Genomic DNA, 20,198 nt, shown 5'->3' with positions numbered 1-20,198 from the left:
TTGGATTGATAGAGGAATGGATGAATGGAAAAGAGGATGGACAGAGACTGGGCAGGCTCTTTCTAAAACACTGTTAACCAGCTTTAATCTCATTTAGTCAAATATTTGGTAATTGAAAGCTGCTATCTAGTAAATTTCTTATGACTGTTGCTAATATAAACAGTGGATAATTATTATTATATTATGGGCAACTTTGTTGATGAATAGTTACTAACACCATCAATGCAGAACATCCACCTAATGTCCTTTGTTTGCTACTGTATACCGTGGCAGAACTAGAAGCAAAAAAACTGTCTATATCTGGCTAGGTAACCTCATATTTGAGTTCAGATCCAGGTATTTTATATTGAGAGGTACTTGACATCCTTCCTAGATATGAGTTATAGATCTTACAGTTTTTAACTTAAATATACATTTGACTTTAATAAGCAGTAATTACTAAAATAATTTTATCTGTCACTCTTTTTTTTAATTACATTTTAGGGCTTGTATCCAGAATCACATGGTATCATTGACAATAATATGTATGATGTACATCTCAACAAGAATTTTTCACTTTCTTCAGAGGAGAAAAATAACCCAGCCTGGTGGAAGGGGCAACCAGTATGTAGCATTCTATTCATGGCATCCAGAGTACCCCCCATTATACCTATGTGATAATGGATCAATCTTCTTGTTCCATTTTTAGTTTAAATTATCCAGCTTGACTCCAAGGGCTGGGTTCTGAAGGTGTTTCATCACTATTTATTATTATTATTTGAAAAATTTCAACATTTGTTATTATTCACTCTTATGTTGAAACTTGAGTTTTATATTATAAATATATCCATCTAGAAATTACTTAGAAAAATTATCTGATTTTTTCCTCATAATATTTTGCAATTCTTTTAAAGGGAAAGAAGAATCTTATAATTTCATCAGTTTGAAAAAAAAGAACCTGTTCCTACTGCTTTACCACATTTTTTAATTTTTGAGGCAGATACTTGAATATTTATGTATTTTAGCCTCTGCAAAGACAAGTTTTAATAATTATTATAAGTTTTGCAGCTGAAATTGTTGTTTCCAATAAATTGTACCATTTCAATGCCAACTAATTATCCTATTGATGTTCACTTATTCTCGGTTTTCTCTTTTTATAGATATGGCTGACAGCAATGTACCAAGGTTTAAAAGCTGCTGCCTACTACTGGCCAGGATCAGATGTGGCTATTAATGGCTCCTTTCCTACAATATATAAGGATTACAATGGGTATTAAAGCACTTTCAGATAAGGGCCCATCTAAGCAGGAATGATTAGGATTTTTTGTGTGTGTCTTTTTTTGTTGTTGTTAATGGCTAGGGATTGAACCCAGGTCCATGTGCATGCTAAGCACATTACATGTTCTACACTGAGCTCCTCTACCCCAGCCCCTTTTTGTCTTAATCTTGATGGGAATTCTATTTTTCTGGTCGTTTGGGTCAAATACCTTGGAGTCATTGTTTCTTCTCTCTCATCTGTCATTCTATTTGTCAGAAATGCTTTGGGTTGTAATTCACAATTGTTTAAGTCAGTTTTTTTTACAGCTGTGATCAAAAGACCTGACAAGAACAAGTGGAGGAGGAAAAATTCATTTGGGGGCTGCATGCATAGATAGCTGACTCTATTCCCTAGGGCTCAATGTGCTGGAAGGAAAGCAGCTGAGAGCATGGCCCTTGGCCACCATGAAGTAGAAAGAGCCAGCTTCACTCAATAAGGACAAATAAAAAACCTAAAGCATGCCTCCAGTGATCCACCTCCTTCAATCATGCTCTACCTGTCTACAGTTACCTCCAAGTTAATACCTATCAGGGCATTAATACACTGACTAGGTTAAACCTTTTATAACCCAATCATTTTATCTCTAAACTTTCTTGCATTGTCTCACACATGAGCTTTTGGAGAATACCTAATCTAAACCATAACAAAGATGAATGCAGTCTCAGAGTCTCCAGTATTACCATTCTGGTTTGAGCTATATTCTACAATTGCCTTTTTATATATTTCTCTGTTTCTTCCCCAATGTAATTTATCTTATTTAACCAGCCAAAAAGATTTCTTTAAAATGCAAGTCTAATTATGGTACTCCTTTGCATGAAAAATTTCAGTGGCTCCCTGGATCAGTCAGAGTAAAAGCCTTTAAGACTCTCTGTGAGATGACAACCACCATCCTCAGACCTGCTGTCTGACTACTGCCCCCAATGCTTACTCAGACTTCCTCAGTGGATCTCAGCACACCAAGCTTACTTCCACTGTAAGGCCTTTGCACCAGCTCTTCCCCCTGTCTGAGATGACTTCTTCCCTGGATTCACATGCCCACACTCTCACTTCTTTCAGTGGTGCTAAAAAATTCTCAATATTGTCTTACTTCAAACACACCCAGATTTAGAATTCTAAATCACTCCCACCCCAGTTTCTCAGGGCCCCTTACTCTGCTGTAGTTTTCTTTTTTCTAAAGCATTTTTCACCCCTAAATATAATATGGAATTTGCATATTAACTATATTGTTTGTTTCTTGTCTTCCTCTGTGGTGATATAATCTTTGGTCTACTCAACTGATAAATTTTGTTTCAAATGAACAAATAGTGTCTGGCAATAGATGCTCAGTATGTATAAATATATAACTGAATAAAAATTAATAAACTGAGTGTTTAGTTGGGAAAAATTGAAGGAGAGAAGGACAAGGAAGAAACAAAGCATTGTACATTTACTATACAGTGCTGCTAGTGTATTATATATAAATACTGAAACTAGTGATCCTTTGGGTTATACTGAATACCTTTCAATATTTTGATCATATAGGATCACAAAATAGATATCTGAAGATATTAACCTATCATCCTGAGGAGGAATAGAATGGAATTATTCTTGATTCAATTAAGTTTTTAAAATTATATTTACTCTTTTTTTTCCAGTAAGATCTCATATGGAGAGAGAGTCTCTACTTTATTAAAATGGCTGGACCTACCCAAAGCTGAAAGGTAATACCTAGTATCAGAGAAGTGCTGGCATAATGGGGTACATTTGGGCCAGAAATGGAATTCTTTCTTTATCCTTACTGACAATTTTTGAAAATACTTGCTATTGCCTTTTAATGGGCATTTTTCAAGAGTTATTTCTCAGGTCTGGTGCTCTTGAAGACATGGTTGACAATGACTATTAACTGCAGAAATACAGCCAGTGCAAGAGAAAAGAGGCAAATATCACAGAGGAAGATGTGGGAGATGTGGGAAGATGTAGGAAGATGTGGGGCAGAGCTGAAACTGGATCTGACACTCACTTCTAAGGACAGACCCCAGGAATCAGGTGCTTGCACAAGGCCATGATAACAGGCTGGAGTCAGAGTCTTCTGAAAGGGAATTGGAAGTAAACAGCACACCAGAACCCAGACATCCAAAAAAGGGCTTGGTGTAGTAGAAGAGAAAGCCAGCAAAAAGTCAGAAACCAGGCTTGGGCACACCCAGAGACGTCCTAACTGTAAGAACAAGACAGATTTTCACAGCTGAGGCAGACCAATGCTTACATCCTGGCAGGTCTTATTTACTTCCTGTTAGGAAACCAATTCCATTTTGGGCCAAGTGCCACCATGGACCTGAATATGGAGAAAGCCAGAGAGAAAAAGATTGGCTAGCATATTCAAGATCTACAAAACCCCAGATTTTGCTGCAGGTTTATTCCAAATTTTTAATGTCTTTCTGTTTAATTTTTACCCGTAGACCCAATTTTTATACCATATATGTGGAAGAGCCTGATTCTGCAGGACATGACGAGGGGCCCGTCAGTGGCAAAGTAAGTTTTTATTTTTAAAACAAATGGAAAACCATCTAACCCTACCCAACAATTTTTTTAAAGTATCTTATCATTTCTACTGTACATAAATGTATCTGATAAATACATGAGCAGTTTCAAAATAAATGAAAGTCTAAAAAGATCTCTGCTTTTTAAACTACAAAACAATTTAAATTCTAGAAAGGACAACTGACTAATTAACCACATCTTGATTCTTATAATAAACACTGAAGACTTCAGCATCACTCTTTTATTTCATAAAATGAAAACATCAGGGTTAGATACTGCAAGAGCCAATTCAGCATGCTAATGTGGCCCAATTCTAGCGAACACTTGCAAGTTCTCTGTGGTATATCCAGCTGTCTACTCATACATGGTTGCATTCATAAGTTCCTTATACTTAGACAATGTTATTGCCTTGGGCACATTCATTATCCTCCTGGGCCCATATTTATCATTGGAAGGAACTCTAATATTAGTTTCTTCATTAGTTAGAACATTCTGCTATGATTCTCCATACAAATATAGTCCTTAAATACTGCTTTCAGCAAAAAAAAAAAAAATTAAATAAATAAAAAAAAACAAGTCATTTTCTGTTATGAACTTCACCAAAGCATTTATGGTCTTGGACATAGTGCAAAGCTGCAAAAAATCCCATGAGTATGATGGCATTTCCCTATCCCATGGAAACTCATTTAAGAATTGTCCTCAATTGGAATGCAAGCATATGTAATCTGGCTGCATGCCTTTGCTATTTATCAGAGAATTTTTTTCCTTCCTTCCTAATACAAAGTATCACAAAGCAGTGAGTCTACTCAGAACTCACCAAGACTGTGAGCCTCTTCTGTATTGCAGTACCACTCTAGACTATATCACAGAATATTACCCTAATTCAGTTTACTCTAAAGATAAATTACTCAGTAACGAACTAAAACATATTCAGTATTTCTTTTTTTCTAGTCTAATTGTTATCCATGTTTGATATGATTAATCATTTGAGAGGGGATGCTCTATCTGTATTTATCTGCCCTCTATAATATAGCTGGCTTAGGTTAGGTATCAGTTCCTTCTTCCCACCCCCATTCAGTGCTCTAGTTTAGCACCCAAGTAAGTTTTAATTCTGAAAAGCATTGCAAAAGAAGAGATCTGAATGCCTTGAGAAGTCTATGAAGAGGTTCTGGTCCAGAGTGGGATGAGAATTGGTACTGGCTAGTGGGGTCTCCTCTGAGTGACAAAAAGGAAGCATAATTTGAAGATGGCCCAATTGAAGAAGAAGCTGAGGATACCAGAGGAAAACATAATGAACAAATGCACAGACAATCTGGTGGTTAGATGACTCCATAAATAATGATAACAATAAAAATAACAGCAGCTAACCTTTATCACATGCTACTCTGTGCCAGGTACAGTTTGAAATCCTCTGTAAGTATAATATCCCACCAATGTCTTGAGAGTTGGGAACCAGAGGAGAGGGCTAAGAGGAAATTCAGAGAAGGCAGCAGCAAATCATGCAAGTGTTTTCAAGCCACAAAAAATTCAATAGGAAGCATTGAGGTGTTATAATCAGGAAAACGAAGGACCAGATTTGTGTGTATTTATAGATCATTTTTATTGTATAGAGGGAAAGTGGGGAGAAAATGAATAGCTTTTGCAACATTCCAGAAGGGATACAGTAATGACCTGGATACTAGGGTAGTGGCAACCATCATGGATAGAAACAGATACATTTGAGATAGACTTGGTGTGACTTGGTATAAGGTGGGTGAGGTGGGTGGTACAGAAATGATGTGTTTCTGGTTTCTATCTTACTCCAGCAAGTAGATAATGATGGATCCATTTACATTAATGAGAACACTGCTGGCGAATAAGTTGAAGAGAGTTGCTTATTTGCAGTAGAGGGACATCCAAATGAGTATGTTCAGAAGGCAACCGAATGAATATTTAAAGCTCAAAGGAAATAAAGATCAGAGAAGTTTGGTAGCAAATAGATGGTGCCTGGAAGTAGAGATACTCTTAGGATGGAGTGAATAGTGAAAACTGAGGAGGAATAAAGTCCAAGTTTCATTTCTTAAAAAATTTTATTTGTTCATTTTAGTTATACATGACAGTAGAGTGTATTTTAATATATTATACATACATGGAGTATAACTTCCCATTCTTGTAGTTGTACATAATATGAAGTTACACTGGTCATATATTCATATGTGAACGAAGGAAAGTTATGTCTGATTTATTCTACTGTCTTTCCCATACCTGTCCCCCCTCCCTTCCCTTCATTCCCCTTTGTCTAATCCAATGAACTTCTGTTCTCTCTATCCCCGCCCTTGTTTTGTGTTAGCATCCACATATCAGAGAGAACTTTCAGCCTTTGGCTTTTAGGGATTGGCTTATTTGACTTAGCATGATAGTCTCTAGTTCCATAATTTCCTTTTTCTTTATGGCTAAGTAATATTCCATTTTGTATATATACCACATTTTCTTTATCCATTCATCAGTTGAAGGACACCTAGGTTGGTTCCATACCAAGCTTCATTTAAAACTCAGGAAGAAGAGGCAAAATGGAGAAATTTGAAAGACTTCATGACTTTATTATTATTATTTGTTATTTTTAATCAAATACCTTAACTCAGGATTAATATGATATAAAAATAAAAAGTAAAAAGATTATTTTAGTTTGTTTTGGTCTACTCACTAAGCTTATTAAATTGTTCTAGATTTTTTCGTTATCAAAACACTTCTTGCTCTGCTATCCTTTTAAAGCCTACTTTAAACAAGGCTAATATTGTGCTAAGAATTTCTAGGGTTAAAGAAATGGTGCCTTTACTGCCAAACACCATGTTGAAATGACAAATAAGGGAAATAATGAGTAAATATATAAATAGGGTTTTTTGTTGTTGTTGTTGTTAAAAGAGGCCATTAAGGTTAAAAATTGTGAATTATTAAAATTTGGTAGCTTAAACAATTTTAAATGGGAAGATTATTGAAAAAGCTTCATGAAAGCAAGAAATAGAGGATGTTAGTATTTGGATGGCAGGGACAGATAGGAGAGGCATTGGAAATATAGTAAAACCAAGAATTTCTTAATGCCAAATTCATTCCAATGATTGTTGAAATATAGAAGATGAACTGGTTGCAGAGTATACTGACTGGTTATGAATGACTTCAGATGATGCTCTACATACTTCAATAAGATTCAACTGTTATTCATTATTGACAAAGAAATAATTAGATGGAATGAAAAGTTGGGAAGAAAAAGTTCAGAAAAGAAAAATTTAAACAGATTGGCTTAAATGTTGGTTATATTCATGTATGTGGTGGGTGAATTTCAGAACACTGAAGAACACTACTTATTCTGTCTCCATGTGGGGGTAGAATAAGTGCAGAAGGATGTTGTGCCTTTTGAAAAGAAGATCATTGTAATGACTGTAGAGAGCTTCCTGCCAACTGGATCTTCTATAGCCTTGAAATCAGCTTTACAAAGAGGGCCTGCTGGATCCAAAGCACAATTGTTCATTAGGGTTCTTGCCACTTAATCATTATACCAGGATTATACTGTTTTCACTGTAAGAGTAAATAGTCATGGTTTCATGGGAGGAAACAGTTTCTAAAGGTGTGTACAACCCCAAATTGGTTTGCCTCACCACTGCAAGCATTATGTCCTTGTTCATTACCTTACCATACCAAAAGCTGCTCTTTTGTTTTATGGATTGTGTACTTTGTGAAAGACTTTAATTAATCAGGTGCAATGGTGCATACCTGTAATCCCAGCTACTTGGGAGATTAAGGCAGGAAGATTGCAAGTTGAGGCTGCCTGGATACCTTAGTGAGACCCTGTCTCAAAATAAAAAATAAATGCTCTGAGAATATAGCTTAGTCATAGAGTATCGCTAGATTCAATCTCTAATACAAAAAAAAAAAAAAAAAAGTCTTCAGGTTTAGAAACCTTGAGAGGTTTAGGAAACATGGAAGATCTTGTACTGACCTTCTTGGGAGGCAAATACATACTCAGATGGTGGCAGTGTGCCAGGGTGCTAGAATAGGAGGCTAAGATGGGTTCTTAGTATGTTTTGGAGGAATGAGTAGAATGACTATGTAAATGGGAATATTATGCTGTGGAAACAGGTAGAAACCTCATTGACAAGTCAGAAAGATCAGGAAAGTACCTTGGAGTCAGTGGTGAGTTTAGCAGCATGTCCAGCATGGTTTAAGTCCTGTCTCTTAACAGTGGGACCACGAATATGTTATTTAATTTCTTTAAACCTCAAGTTTCCAGGCCTTACAGCTGTAAGTTCCAATAGCATAAGTTACAATAATATATTCATGCCTGTTTGCTGTGAGGATTTCATGAGATAATGCACAGAATCTCTTAAATCTGTCTGGCTTGTAAAATTTTTTTCTCAAAAAGAATAAGAAGGAATAGGAAGAAGTAGAAGGAAGGGGGAGAAGCAGTGAGGAGTGGGAGGGAGAGAAGGAGGAATAGAGGAAAAAAAGACAATTATTGTTCTTGTAGTATTATGAGAAATTAACATGTTCCCCAATCCAATGCTGTTACACTTTCTCATTTACTGAAAAAATTACTGAAAAGTTTATATCAGCAAAATTTACTTAAAATTTTAGGTCAGTGCAATGTAGTGTGTGTGTGTGTGTGTGTGTGTGTGTGTGTGTGTGTGTGTAGAAAAATCTAATAAGACAAAGAATATAAACAATAAAATATAATGAACTTCAAATGATATATTTTCTTTTAGTTTTCTGTGCATATATGTTTACTAAGAAATACTAAATATATTAAGGACAAAATCAGGATTATGCAATACGTATGGGTGTGTATACAGTTTGCTTTTCACTATTGTAAGTATTTTTCTATGTTTTTATTCTTTTAAAAATGTTTTGTAAGGGCTGTAGAGTATGTGTTCTAAAGCATTGCTATAATTTATTTTCCCCAGGATTCAAATTACAAATCAACAATGTGATGACTATCTCTGCATATAATCTCCATGTGTACCTTAAGTATTTACTAGGACAAATACCCAAAAGTAGAATTATTAAATTCCAGAGTATGCTCATTTTCAACTCTCTGGTTACCCATTGTCACATGATCTTCCAGAATGAATATAGCCCTTTGCTTATCTTAGACACAACTGGGATCCCCCTTTCTACTATTAGCAATTCTTATGAAAACATTGACAGTTAAAAAGTGTTTATTTGACATTTAACATTGCTTCATGTATTTATTGACTTGTACAGCATTTTCCTTTATAGGAAATACAGCTCAATCCTTTGTTTATAGATATTTATGGAATTGGTATTTGGTAAGTATGGTAGCATGGGTGCTGGGCTCTGAAGTTCTATTTCAAAAACCCACCATTTTAGAGAAAAAGAATGTATTTAGTTTTTACTTGATTAAATAATTATTTGGGTAATTAAAACAATTCATGAAGACTATCTTAATTCTGTTTGTTTGTTTGTTTGTTTGATTTTAGTTACTTAAAGCCTTACAGTTAGTGGATAGTACCTTTGGATTGTTGATGGAAGGCCTAAAACAGCGGAATTTACACAATTGTGTGAACATAATCATTTTGGCTGACCATGGTATGCTTCTTTTTTTAAATCATATTTCAACATTGATTATAGTTTGTCATTTTAGGGATTGTACAAAAATAATAATGATAATTTAAAATCTGCATTTCTACACCTAGAAACTCTTGAAGAAGAAAAGAATGAATTTTCTGGTAGATTATGAAGAAAAGAGGACTCAATTAAAATTTCTAATTTATTTATTTAACATTACTCAAAATCTTTTCACTTACTTTTTTTTTCTGTAAAATGGAATTGAAAGTACTTAATAGGGTTGTGGTTGGGTTGTTATTCAATCTAAAAAGAACTTTTTGTAACTTTTTTCAGCTAGTAATTCCTTAATGTAGGTTGGCTGCAATTTATTATATTGGCAAGTTCTGCCACTCTCTTTTTCTTCTTTAATTTGTATGCTTAACTTAGCATTTTGTCTGTGAAGTCCTGTCCCCTCAGATTTCTCTGCTCGAAGTTAATTCTTGAGTTTCGTAAACCTGATCTTTAAAGGAAGTGAAATAACAGCTACTCCCTGTCCTGCACATAGAATGCATTCGCATGGTTGTAAAGTACTCATTCATTCCACAAATATTTAATATTTATATTTAATATTTACGTACTATGCAATCCCTGGTACTCTACTAGACTGGGGGTGTTCATAAGTTCATGAAGCAGATGGGACCCTTTTCTAGCTAGGGTGGTCAGCTCTTTTCTTGAGAAAGACATTCAAAGAGAAACTCCAGCACAGTAAAAAGAACAGGGTGGGGTGTGGGAGTGGTTTGAAGAACTCTGAAACACAGTATTGTGTCTTTTAAATTTCCAGAACGATCCCCTAATACTTTATTGTTTTAAAATCAAGGGGATCTGTTTTGTTAAAAGTAGAAAATTACTTGCAGTCTGAAGACTCTGTCAACAAAAAAAAATTAATAATAATAATAATAATACATGAATATGCTCCTTTTAAAAAAAAGATTTGACTGCCAAATCCTTTTGGAGCACATGCTGCTGATTTAAATTTAAATAATACCTTTGAAAAAAAGATTTATAAATTCCTACATTCCTAATGCATTATTTAATAAAAGTACACGTTGCTATTTTGATTTAAAAATGTATCATTTATATCAATCAGATATTATAAAGACATGTAATTGTTGTTTATACACTCAGTGGATTATTCTTTTCTTTATTTATTTTTTAAATTTAGGAATGGATCAGACTGCTTGTGACAAGGTGGAATATATGACTGATTATTTTCCTCAAATAAACTTCTATATGTATGAAGGGCCTGCTCCTCGCATCAGGACTAGAAATGTACCCGAGGACTTTTTTACTTGTAAGTATGAAGATACTCCTATGAAAGGGGAAAAAGGGGGTAAAACTGAAAGTGAGTAACCATAACCAAGGTTCTGAGAGCACATGGGGACTTTCCCATAAAGTCCCTTCCTTTTTGGGAAGATCACATAGAAGCCAATGAGAAATTCCCATGATTAAGTAGAGTCAATCTGTAGAGTCTATGGTAATATCTAATATTGCTGAGTTAAAATATATCCTACTCTATTCTTAAGTGCTAAAGTAATTCTTCATTTGAAATCATCTTTTATTTAATTTTGCCATATCATAGTTATTAATAAATATGTGTCAGATTCACCTAGTTCTTTACAATTTTTGCTGTTGTCCAGTATCGATTGTAATGTGATTCTTTTCTTTTGAAACAGTTAATTCTGAAGAAATTGTTATGAAACTCAGTGTAAGTATATAGTCTCCTTAATATATCTAATGGTGATGACCTTAATGTGGGTTCTGAGAAATTTGTATCATGTATTTCTGACAGTAAACTACTTGAAGTTTATTTTTTATTCTCCATCAACATGCATATTCATCTTAGTTTTTATTTTCTAGTTGACACCAATATAGGAAATTAGTTTGGGGTAACATAGACCCTGACTCCTAGTTTTCATTGAAAGGGATGATGTCCTTTTCAAAAAGGCTGATTGTTTTCTTTTTTTCTTTCTTTTTTTTATATTTAGTTTTCAGTTGTACACAGTACCTTTATTTTGTTTATTTATTTTTATGTGGTATTGAGGATTGAACCCAGGGTCTCACACATGCAAGGCAAGCACTCTACCACTGAGCCACAACCCCAGTCCAGGCTGATTATTTTCTCTGATAAGCAGATGCTGATCCATAGTATGTGTGTGTGGTGGGGGTGTTAGGGAAGAATGACAGAACTTTGGATTGTGCAGAGGGAAATGAGAGGAGAGGTGAGGCTATGGGGATGGGGAAAAGCATAGAATGAGACAGACATTATTACCCTATATACATGTATGATTACATTATTGGTGTGACTCTGCACCATGTACAGCCAGAGGAAGGAGAAGTTGTGTTTCATTTGTGTACAATGTATCAAAATACCTTCTGTTGTCATGTATAACTAATTAGAACAAATTAAAAATTAAATTTTTTAAAAAGGGTATGCTAGTGAGCTTTAGGTCACACCATTTCTCTCAGTTTTTGTGCAACTGAATATCTAAAATAGTGGATCTTAGACTCACGGAATTTTTTTTTTTTTTCATGGTGTGGGAAGTTGAACTAAGGGCTTCATGTGCTGTACCACTAAGCTAGACATCCAGGCCCTTTGTATGGTAGTTTTTAACGGTTCTATACTTAAAATATATTCACAAATATATATCTATGATGTAGAATTTATGAATTTATTATTGCTTGGCATGAGATTAAATTTATTTAAGTATAAATGGACAGCAGTTATATTAAAAATGGTGAGAATGGGGTGCAATGTCCAAGCAGGAGTGACTGGAGCAGAAATCCTACAGAGTGTTAATAACTCTTTTTTTCCTCTTACACCTTTACTCATTAATCCTTTGATCTTAAGTAAACGTGATAGACAATCTTGCCCCCTACTGGTGAAGAGTAGAACATGCTGAGTTTAATCTCCTGAGCCAACCCCACCTCCCACGAAACAACAAAGAATCTACCACCAAAGATCATTTTAGGTTTCTCCAGAATTAGTGCACGCCACTTTGACAAGTGGAATTTTTAAGCTATCTGGAATTTACCTACCACCCAGGATTACAAGTTTATTTATGCTGAGTGAAGGGGTACTTCAAGATTTTCAACATGTGGACTTTCACAATCCACATACTGTTTTATTTTTGTTACCTCACTTTGTGATCTAGATATAGATGAAGTTGTGTTGGTGAAGAAGGTCAAATCTCTAATAATCCTAGTGGTGCAAGGGGATCGAGCACCACAGATTTTGGAAATTCCCTTACATGGCTTCACAGTTATAAGCTGAGTCTGGATCTACAGAGCCCCCAAGGAAATGAGCTACCATTTTATGTTTCATGTGGTAGTGCCATTCTATGGGTCTACATTGACCTTTTATTGGACAAAGATGACTAGACATGAACTGGCAACTATTTAAGTTCCATAACCATCTGGCTACATGAGAGACATCAGCACCAACTTTGTTCTTAAAGTGACCAAATTTTATCTCAACTCTGATGTCTTCATTCCAAGTTCTCAAATGTAAATAATATCTTCTTCAGAAGTTGGCATTGTGCCCCCCAAGTTTCTGTGGGTCTATTCTAGCTATACACCAGGAAAGGAAGTGTGACTAATTATTGTCTGTTGTCCTCTGGAGCACATATTATCCCCTTGCATTTGTGAGAAAGCTGCACACTCCGCAGCTGCCATCATGAACCTGCCTGGAAATCACAAAAATGTTGTCTTAAGAAGGAAGTAATGACAGTTGAAAAATAGAAAATAAGAAGCCTGAAAAAGATCCCAAAATAGATAAGAAAAAAAGTTTGATAGATGTACAATAAATACTTTTATTTTTCTTCTTTCATTCTGTAATCTCTGTACACTCCCATTTTCTGTATTTCTCTTAAATTTTGCTTTGTGAAGTTGTGTTTCATAGCTTCTCATTTTTCTTCTATAAGTTGAATGTGAGATTATTGGTTACACAGACTTGCTAATAATATAGATGAGATATTATGGTTTAAAATATATGAGAAAATGAGGAAATAGAAGAAATTTCATTTCCTCATGGTCTTACTTTTTATGCTTAACATTTTTTCTCTTGTTTCTCAAGGAGGTCATGAGAGAAAGTTTCTTCATAATTGTTTCCTACTTCTTCATTTTTCTTTTCATTAATAGGTTCAAGTAATTTGCATTTTATACTTTTTAAATATGCCATAAAGTTATAGTAGCAATTATTAGAGAAACAACATTTTATAAAATTTTACTCTAATTTGAGATGAATCCATAAATTTATTTCACAAATAGGAATACTATACTTGGTTTCAAAAGCTGTTGAATTGATTTGAAAACCAAGCAAATGTTTATTTAAAAGCTGTGCTGGGAAGGGATTATTAGTGCAACTAAGCTGATTTTTAAGTTGTGTTTTCATATCTACTAATATCTCATGTTATTTATATATAGTTTAAAAATGTAATTGCCACTCAAAATTGAGACATATCTGTTTTCTGTCAGAAACAAGAGGGGGGATTTATGGTGGCTTAATATATATACCCAGGAATAAAATCATAAAACATCAAATATCTGCTCCTAATTTAAATCAAATTTTAAATTTCAACCTAATTATTGTTGCAACAATAAAAATATATTTAGTGAATTTGATTATGTTGATTTTAGATTTACTTTTTTTTAAGAGAGAGAGAATTTTTTAATATTTATTTTTTAGTTTTCGGTGGACACAACATCTTTATTTTATTTTTATGTGGTGCTGAGGATTGAACCCAGCGCCCTGCGTATGCCAGGCGAGCACACTACCGCTTAAGCCACATCCCCAGCCCCTTAGATTTACTTTTCCTATTTTATTAACTTGAACTTAAATCTTCCTATTTTTAAAAAGTGCCTCATTAGAAAATTTTTGACTTATTTTGCATATTTTTTCATTGGAGAAATATTTACCCTTTTTTCAGTGCCAAAAACCCGATCAGCATTTTAAACCCTATTTGACTCCTGATTTGCCCAAACGACTACACTATGCCAAAAATATCAGAATTGACAAAGTTCATCTTATGATGGATCCACAGTGGCTGGCTATGAGGTTTGTGTCTATTTACTTTTAATACTTTTAACAATCATCTTTCATTATAAATTTACTTAATATTACCCCACTATTATGATCATGTGAATGTTCTTGAGTATTGGCATTTCCTTGACCTTTCATTCTGCTTAGCACTTCTCCACTTGAACTTATTATTGTTTGATGACTGATCTCAGCATTCTAATTTTTTTTTTCCAATTCTGATACCTTTTATTTATTTATTTATTTTTTTTTTTTTAAATATTTTTTGTATTGGTTGTTCAAAACATTACAAAGCTCATGGCATATCATCTTCCATACATTTGATTCAAATGGGTTATCAGCTCCCATTTTTACCCCAATTACAAGTTGCAGAATGACATCGGTTACACATCCACATTTTTACCTAATACCATATTAATGACTGTTGTATTCTGCTACCTTTCCTATCCCCTACTATCCCCCCTCCCCTTCCCTCTCCTCTTCCCTCTCTGCCCCATCTGCTGTGGTTTAATTCTCTCCCCTTTTTTTTCCCTTTCCCCTCACAAACTCTTATATGTAGTTTTATGTAACAATGAGGGTCTAGCATTCTAATTTTTACCACATAGATGAGAATGAGGAAAAAACTTGAGAGTGTACCAGCCAGTGTTACAGGGATATCAGAAACAGCACATTTCTATCCCCAAATGTGCTATCCTTGAGCGACTGAATGATTAGAAGGCTCTTTAAGATCTTTGTCATCATTGTGTTTGTTATGAAAGAACCTTTTTATGGTTGTAAAGCCAAGTTAACCAATTGTAACATTTATTTCTTATTTTTAATTATAATTCATGCTGATCACTGAGCATTTTCAAAATATAAATGTTCTTGAGAAAATAAAGACCAGTATGAATCACTCCATCTCAAATAACCAGTGACTTCATGGATCAAACAAAATTTATCAAATGCTTGTCATACTTATCAAATGCAGCTCTTGCTTCAGGCATTTGGAATACAGACAGGATTTCTGCCCCCTTGGAGTATAACTGCAATGGAGAAGACTATTAATGACCCAGGAAACAAATACATATATTTCTTGTAGCTAAATGAGCGATTCTTTTCTGAATTTTATTCCTGTATTTGTTTCCATGAGCTTAAGTGAATGCAAACAGAATCAGGATCATGTGGAATTTTCTCCCCTCACTTATATGTATGCAACATAATTCCAGGGAATTACAATGGCAGTGGAAATACAGTGGCTAAAAGATATTTTTGACAAAGAAAGAGGCGCTGAAAGATGACAGAGAGTTGGGCTCCAACAAGTAAGTGCAGGATAAGGAGCTGGGAATTTGGCAGAGCCTACAGTTAGCTAGCAAGTATGCAGTTCCACATTGGGTTCACTAGATGGCACTGGCCTCTCTCCTTTGGATCTGAGTTTCTTGAACCTTTGTATTGTTGGTGGCTGTACTGTGGCTCAGGACAACATCTAAATGTGAACATCTAAAATGTGAATAAAATAAATTAACAAATTAATGTATGTGAATAAAATTAAACTTATTAAACGCTAAAATTGTTAATAGTTTGGGTACATGATATATAATACATATGGGGATACATTCTCAAATATTTACTGTTAGGGGTCTATTAAAGAAGTTAGTAGTCCACAGGTGCTGAATGAGAAACAGTTATGGAAATAAGAATGTGTAACCGAAAGCTCTGTCCCTATCCCTAATGCCAATAAATGCCAAGTTAATGATGAGAACATGATTTTGAGAAAAAGGAAAAAAAAAGTTTTATTGCTTTGCTAGCAAAGAAGAAACACAGGGGACTCCCATCCCAAAGGCTGTGACTCTCTAGATCAGGAGAGAAGGGATTTTTAAAGGAACTTCAAGGGTTACATTTCAGGTGTGCTCTAGTAGGAAGCTCCAGTGTACCCAGATGGTGTGTTAGGATTCACTTGTTAATTTGGGAGATATTCACTTCCCAGATTCTCAGCAGGCATCTCCTTCCAGTACTGGGTGTGTTCAAGGACAATTAACTAGGGGAAGAAAAGATAACATTGTCTCCCTTATCTTGTTAGGGAAGGGGAGACAGGAGAAGAAAGAATAAAAGACATTTTTTTTTTTTTTTTTTTTTTAAATAAGCCTTAGAGCAGTGAGGGCTGCATTCAAAAGGTGACAGAACCACTGTTACAAGTGCACCACCAGAATACCTCTGGGTGGGACAGGCCAAATGTTGTCAGCCAGTAGGTATGCTGTGAAGTCTGTGCACAGTACTGGCACCCATCCAGAAGGCAAGAGGGCCTGAAAACTGGATCCTCACTTAGCTCACCCAGCCACCTAAGGTGCCATCTGCTTGCCAAGCCTTGCACACTGCCAGACTGTGTCCTTCAAGATGGGTTTCTTTCTGTAGATCTCTCCAGGGCAGCTGGGTGCTCTTTTAAAGCCAGCCTAGGTCTGGGACAAGAAAGGGTAGGGAAAATGAGAGCATAGTCGCTAGTGGTTCCATATTGCTGGATAACCCCTGAATGAAACTGCCCTCTGCATGAAGGACTTATATGTCAAGATTAAGGAGTATGACTTCCATCTTGAACAAAGTAGGAGACCATTGGTAGCTACGAATATAGTGAGACTTGTGTTTCAGAGAGCTTATTCTAGCTGCCTTATGAGGAAGAGGATCTAGCAAGAGACAGGAAGTCTGTTAGAAAGATGTGTGGTGACCCATTCCCCAGAGTTATGACAGTCCCCAGGAGGGTGTGGAGCACAGGGATGGTGAAATCAGTTACATAGCACATCTCCAGGAATGTATTGTGGTTGACCTATGACCCATATTTTCTAGGTCATATTCTATCTCAAATTTGTATTAATTATACATTATTTCCATTTCCAGCAGCAGTTAAAAAGAATTCAAAAGTATTAGGGATGTGTGTGGTATGTAGGAAGATTCTACAGTTTGAAAGCAGGATGATCAGGGAACTTGATCAAGTCAGAGACCAGGAGGATCCAGCCTAGAACTGTGGCAGTAAAAGAGGGAAGGAAAGGACCAACTGGGAGATCACAAAGAAGATAAGTCTTGGCAACTGCTTGGGTATTAGGGGAGAAGTCTTGTTCATCACCACCTGTGTCATTACCCAACTGTGGGAGAGAAACTCAACTTTGATTTCAACTGTGTTAATTAGACAGGGAAAAGATAACAGAAAATTTGTTCCACAGGTTTCAGCTGGACTTAGAAGTTGAGCTAAATTATGACAGATAAAATCAACTCACCTTTTCCAAATGTCAGCTCTCATTTTTCCTTGTGTACTTTCCAGAGTCAAATTAATGGTTGGAAAGAAAGAACCTAAGCAGTTTGAAGAGCAAATTTCTAAAGTTTTTGCTTGAGAAGCAAAAATAGAGATTTTTTTTCATGCAATATTTTTATCTTTGCTTCACAACAAAATTTTGCAATATTTACCATCTTTTCTCATTGAACTAGGTGTAGGAAATGGAAATATTAAAAAAATACTGGATTTTTCTGAAAATAGAAAGATAAACATGGGACAAATTTTAGAAAATTTCATTACAAAGACTTGGATTAAAAAAAAAAACAACCTTTTCCATCTTTCATAATGAACACTCTAGTGTCTCACACAGAATTTAAAACTTAGTTATCTGCAATCAAATAATTCCAGTAACACTGGGAAACCAAATGTCTGTGCAAGAAGACTGAAAATATATTTTTAGCACAAGTTCTACCCTATAGGAACAATTTTGTTGGAATTCACTAAGATAAGGTGTTGAGCTGATGTCCTTCTGGTAACTGAATTGAAACATCTTATAAATAGGATTCCTACTGCTTTCTGTATTACAATTTATTTTTATTTCTTCTTTCTTCCTACTAGTGGGTAGAGTTGAGCATAGCCTGGTTAGAGCCATGATTTATATTTAATTTTTGTGATTTACTTTATTTTGTATTTAAACTGAGGGAGAGTCATTTTGATAAATGTTGATTTGTTTTTTAAAGACACTAGACTACTGTCCTGTGCTCACTTGTGCCTTCAGTGCAAACATGAACAGAAGTTGTGTGTGTGTGTGTGTGTGTGTGTGTGTGTGTTTCCCTGGGAGGTGAAGTGTGAGGAAGCAAATGAAAGAAACCTTTTAAGGCCATCCTTTGGAAAATGGAGTCTTATTCCTTCAAAGACCAAATTTGAACCTGTACAATATTGTAATTTTAAAAATCTAGGTTCATGTAGCAGGACTTTTTTTTCTAAGTATGAAAACCAACTGTGCAAAAAATTGCTGACACTGTTCAATTCAATGATTAACCATGGCAAAAGACAAATTAATTGAATTTGAGAAGTTATTCAAGTAACAGAGCAATAGCCTAGGGAAGAAAATCCCAAAAGTTAAAAATAAACTCTTAATTTACAGAATATACTAGTTACTCCTTACCAACTGTTATAATTAATTTGCCCTGAGTATTCTTTATTCATGTTTTTATATTATTCCACTGGACATCTCCACTGTAAAATAGAAATTAATATTCCTTCTAAGTGCCAAAGATTTATTCCTGAAGCACTTAAATGCTTAAAATGACACTAATCAAACTCTTCTTAATCACAGAGTCATTGACATACAAAAGTGCAGATGAGCTTGAAGATAAATTCTTTTTCTTTAATCTGTGCCTTTTTAATTATTGCTTTGTCAATATCTAAGAGTGCAAAAGTTTGAATTCTATTTATAGAACCTGGAATTCTCCATTCTTCTGTCCTACCGTTCTACTTCTTACTCTATGGTTGTGAATTCAAGCATGAAAATAAACACATTTATGCCATTGTCGACAGGAAAAAATTACTTATATAAAAACAGAAGCTACATTAATCCATTAAAACTCATTTTACAATTAGGGCTCATATCAATACTTTGACCAGTATATGATAATAATATTTCTTCACAGGAGTAAAGGAAGTTCATACTGTGGAGGAGGCAACCATGGTTATAACAATGAGTTTAAGAGTATGCAGGTAATGTACTCCTGTATTAAACAAATGCTAATTGATCTTTGTGATAAGCAATCTCCAAAACTCTTGAATACATCCTGAATAGAGCAGATAAGGGCCCTCAAGAAGCCTTATTCAAAGAGGGGATGAAGACAAAAGGCAAAACAAAGGAATATATGATTTGATATGTTAGGTGAAGTGCCATGGAATACAGAAAAAAGTGAAGCCGAATGAGGAAGTGGAGTATGTTGGGGTGCCCTGGGGACAGGATGCAATTTTAAAAAGGGTAGAAAGGGTTAGAATCACTGAGGTGGTATTTGAGCAAAGACTCCAAGGTGGTGAAGGAAGTAGCATTTAAGTATTCAGAGAACAATGTCCTAAGCAGAGGTCACTGCCAGTGCAGAGGCCCTAGGTTAGTTTTGGAGACAAGAGGGCCTTTGGCTATTGAAAGGATGCTGGACCCTGGCTGCTGCTGATTTGGAAGGAAGGAGCAAGAGGACAGTTTGACTTGCTGAGTTTAAAATATTTATTAAACATGCAAATAGAGATATTGAATATGCAGTTAAGGAATCTGTCCCAGAGATGGAAAAAAAATTAGTCTTAGGCACAGAGATTATTAAAAATGTAAGACTAGGTAAAATATTCAGGGATTGAGTATAGATAGGAAGACCAAGTATTGAAAGTGGAACACTTCTGTTTGAAGAGATTGGAGAGAAAAAATTATGAGCAGAGACCTAGAAGTAGAGGCATCAGCAAGGAAGAAAGAAAATCAGAAGTGGTATATGTGGAGCCCTGAA

The 20,198-nt window shown here is 35.1% G+C and overlaps 1 protein-coding gene across 5 annotated transcripts in view; it reads left to right on the top strand.

Annotated features, from left to right (window-relative positions):
- Positions 1–20,198, top strand: part of Enpp3 (ectonucleotide pyrophosphatase/phosphodiesterase 3) — a 94,914-nt gene that overhangs the window by 47,358 nt on the left and 27,358 nt on the right. For 4 of the 5 annotated variants that reach the window (XM_076859731.2, XM_076859732.2, XM_076859730.2 and 1 more), the window contains 9 exons: positions 484–603; positions 1,140–1,249; positions 2,932–2,997; positions 3,733–3,805; positions 9,286–9,394; positions 10,575–10,703; positions 11,086–11,117; positions 14,338–14,465; positions 19,359–19,425. In XM_076859731.2, coding sequence (XP_076715846.2) covers positions 484–603; positions 1,140–1,249; positions 2,932–2,997; positions 3,733–3,805; positions 9,286–9,394; positions 10,575–10,703; positions 11,086–11,117; positions 14,338–14,465; positions 19,359–19,425 — 834 coding nt within the window. The remainder of the gene's footprint in view (positions 1–483; positions 604–1,139; positions 1,250–2,931; positions 2,998–3,732; positions 3,806–9,285; positions 9,395–10,574; positions 10,704–11,085; positions 11,118–14,337; positions 14,466–19,358; positions 19,426–20,198) is intronic. The other variant, XM_076859733.2, reaches the window with a different exon arrangement.

The sequence above is a fragment of the Callospermophilus lateralis genome, chromosome 6 (assembly GCF_048772815.1).
Source record: "Callospermophilus lateralis isolate mCalLat2 chromosome 6, mCalLat2.hap1, whole genome shotgun sequence".
NCBI lineage: Eukaryota > Metazoa > Chordata > Mammalia > Rodentia > Sciuridae > Callospermophilus > Callospermophilus lateralis.
The sequence above is the reverse complement of the archived record's forward strand: the minus strand, read 5'-3'. Positions and strand labels throughout refer to the sequence as shown.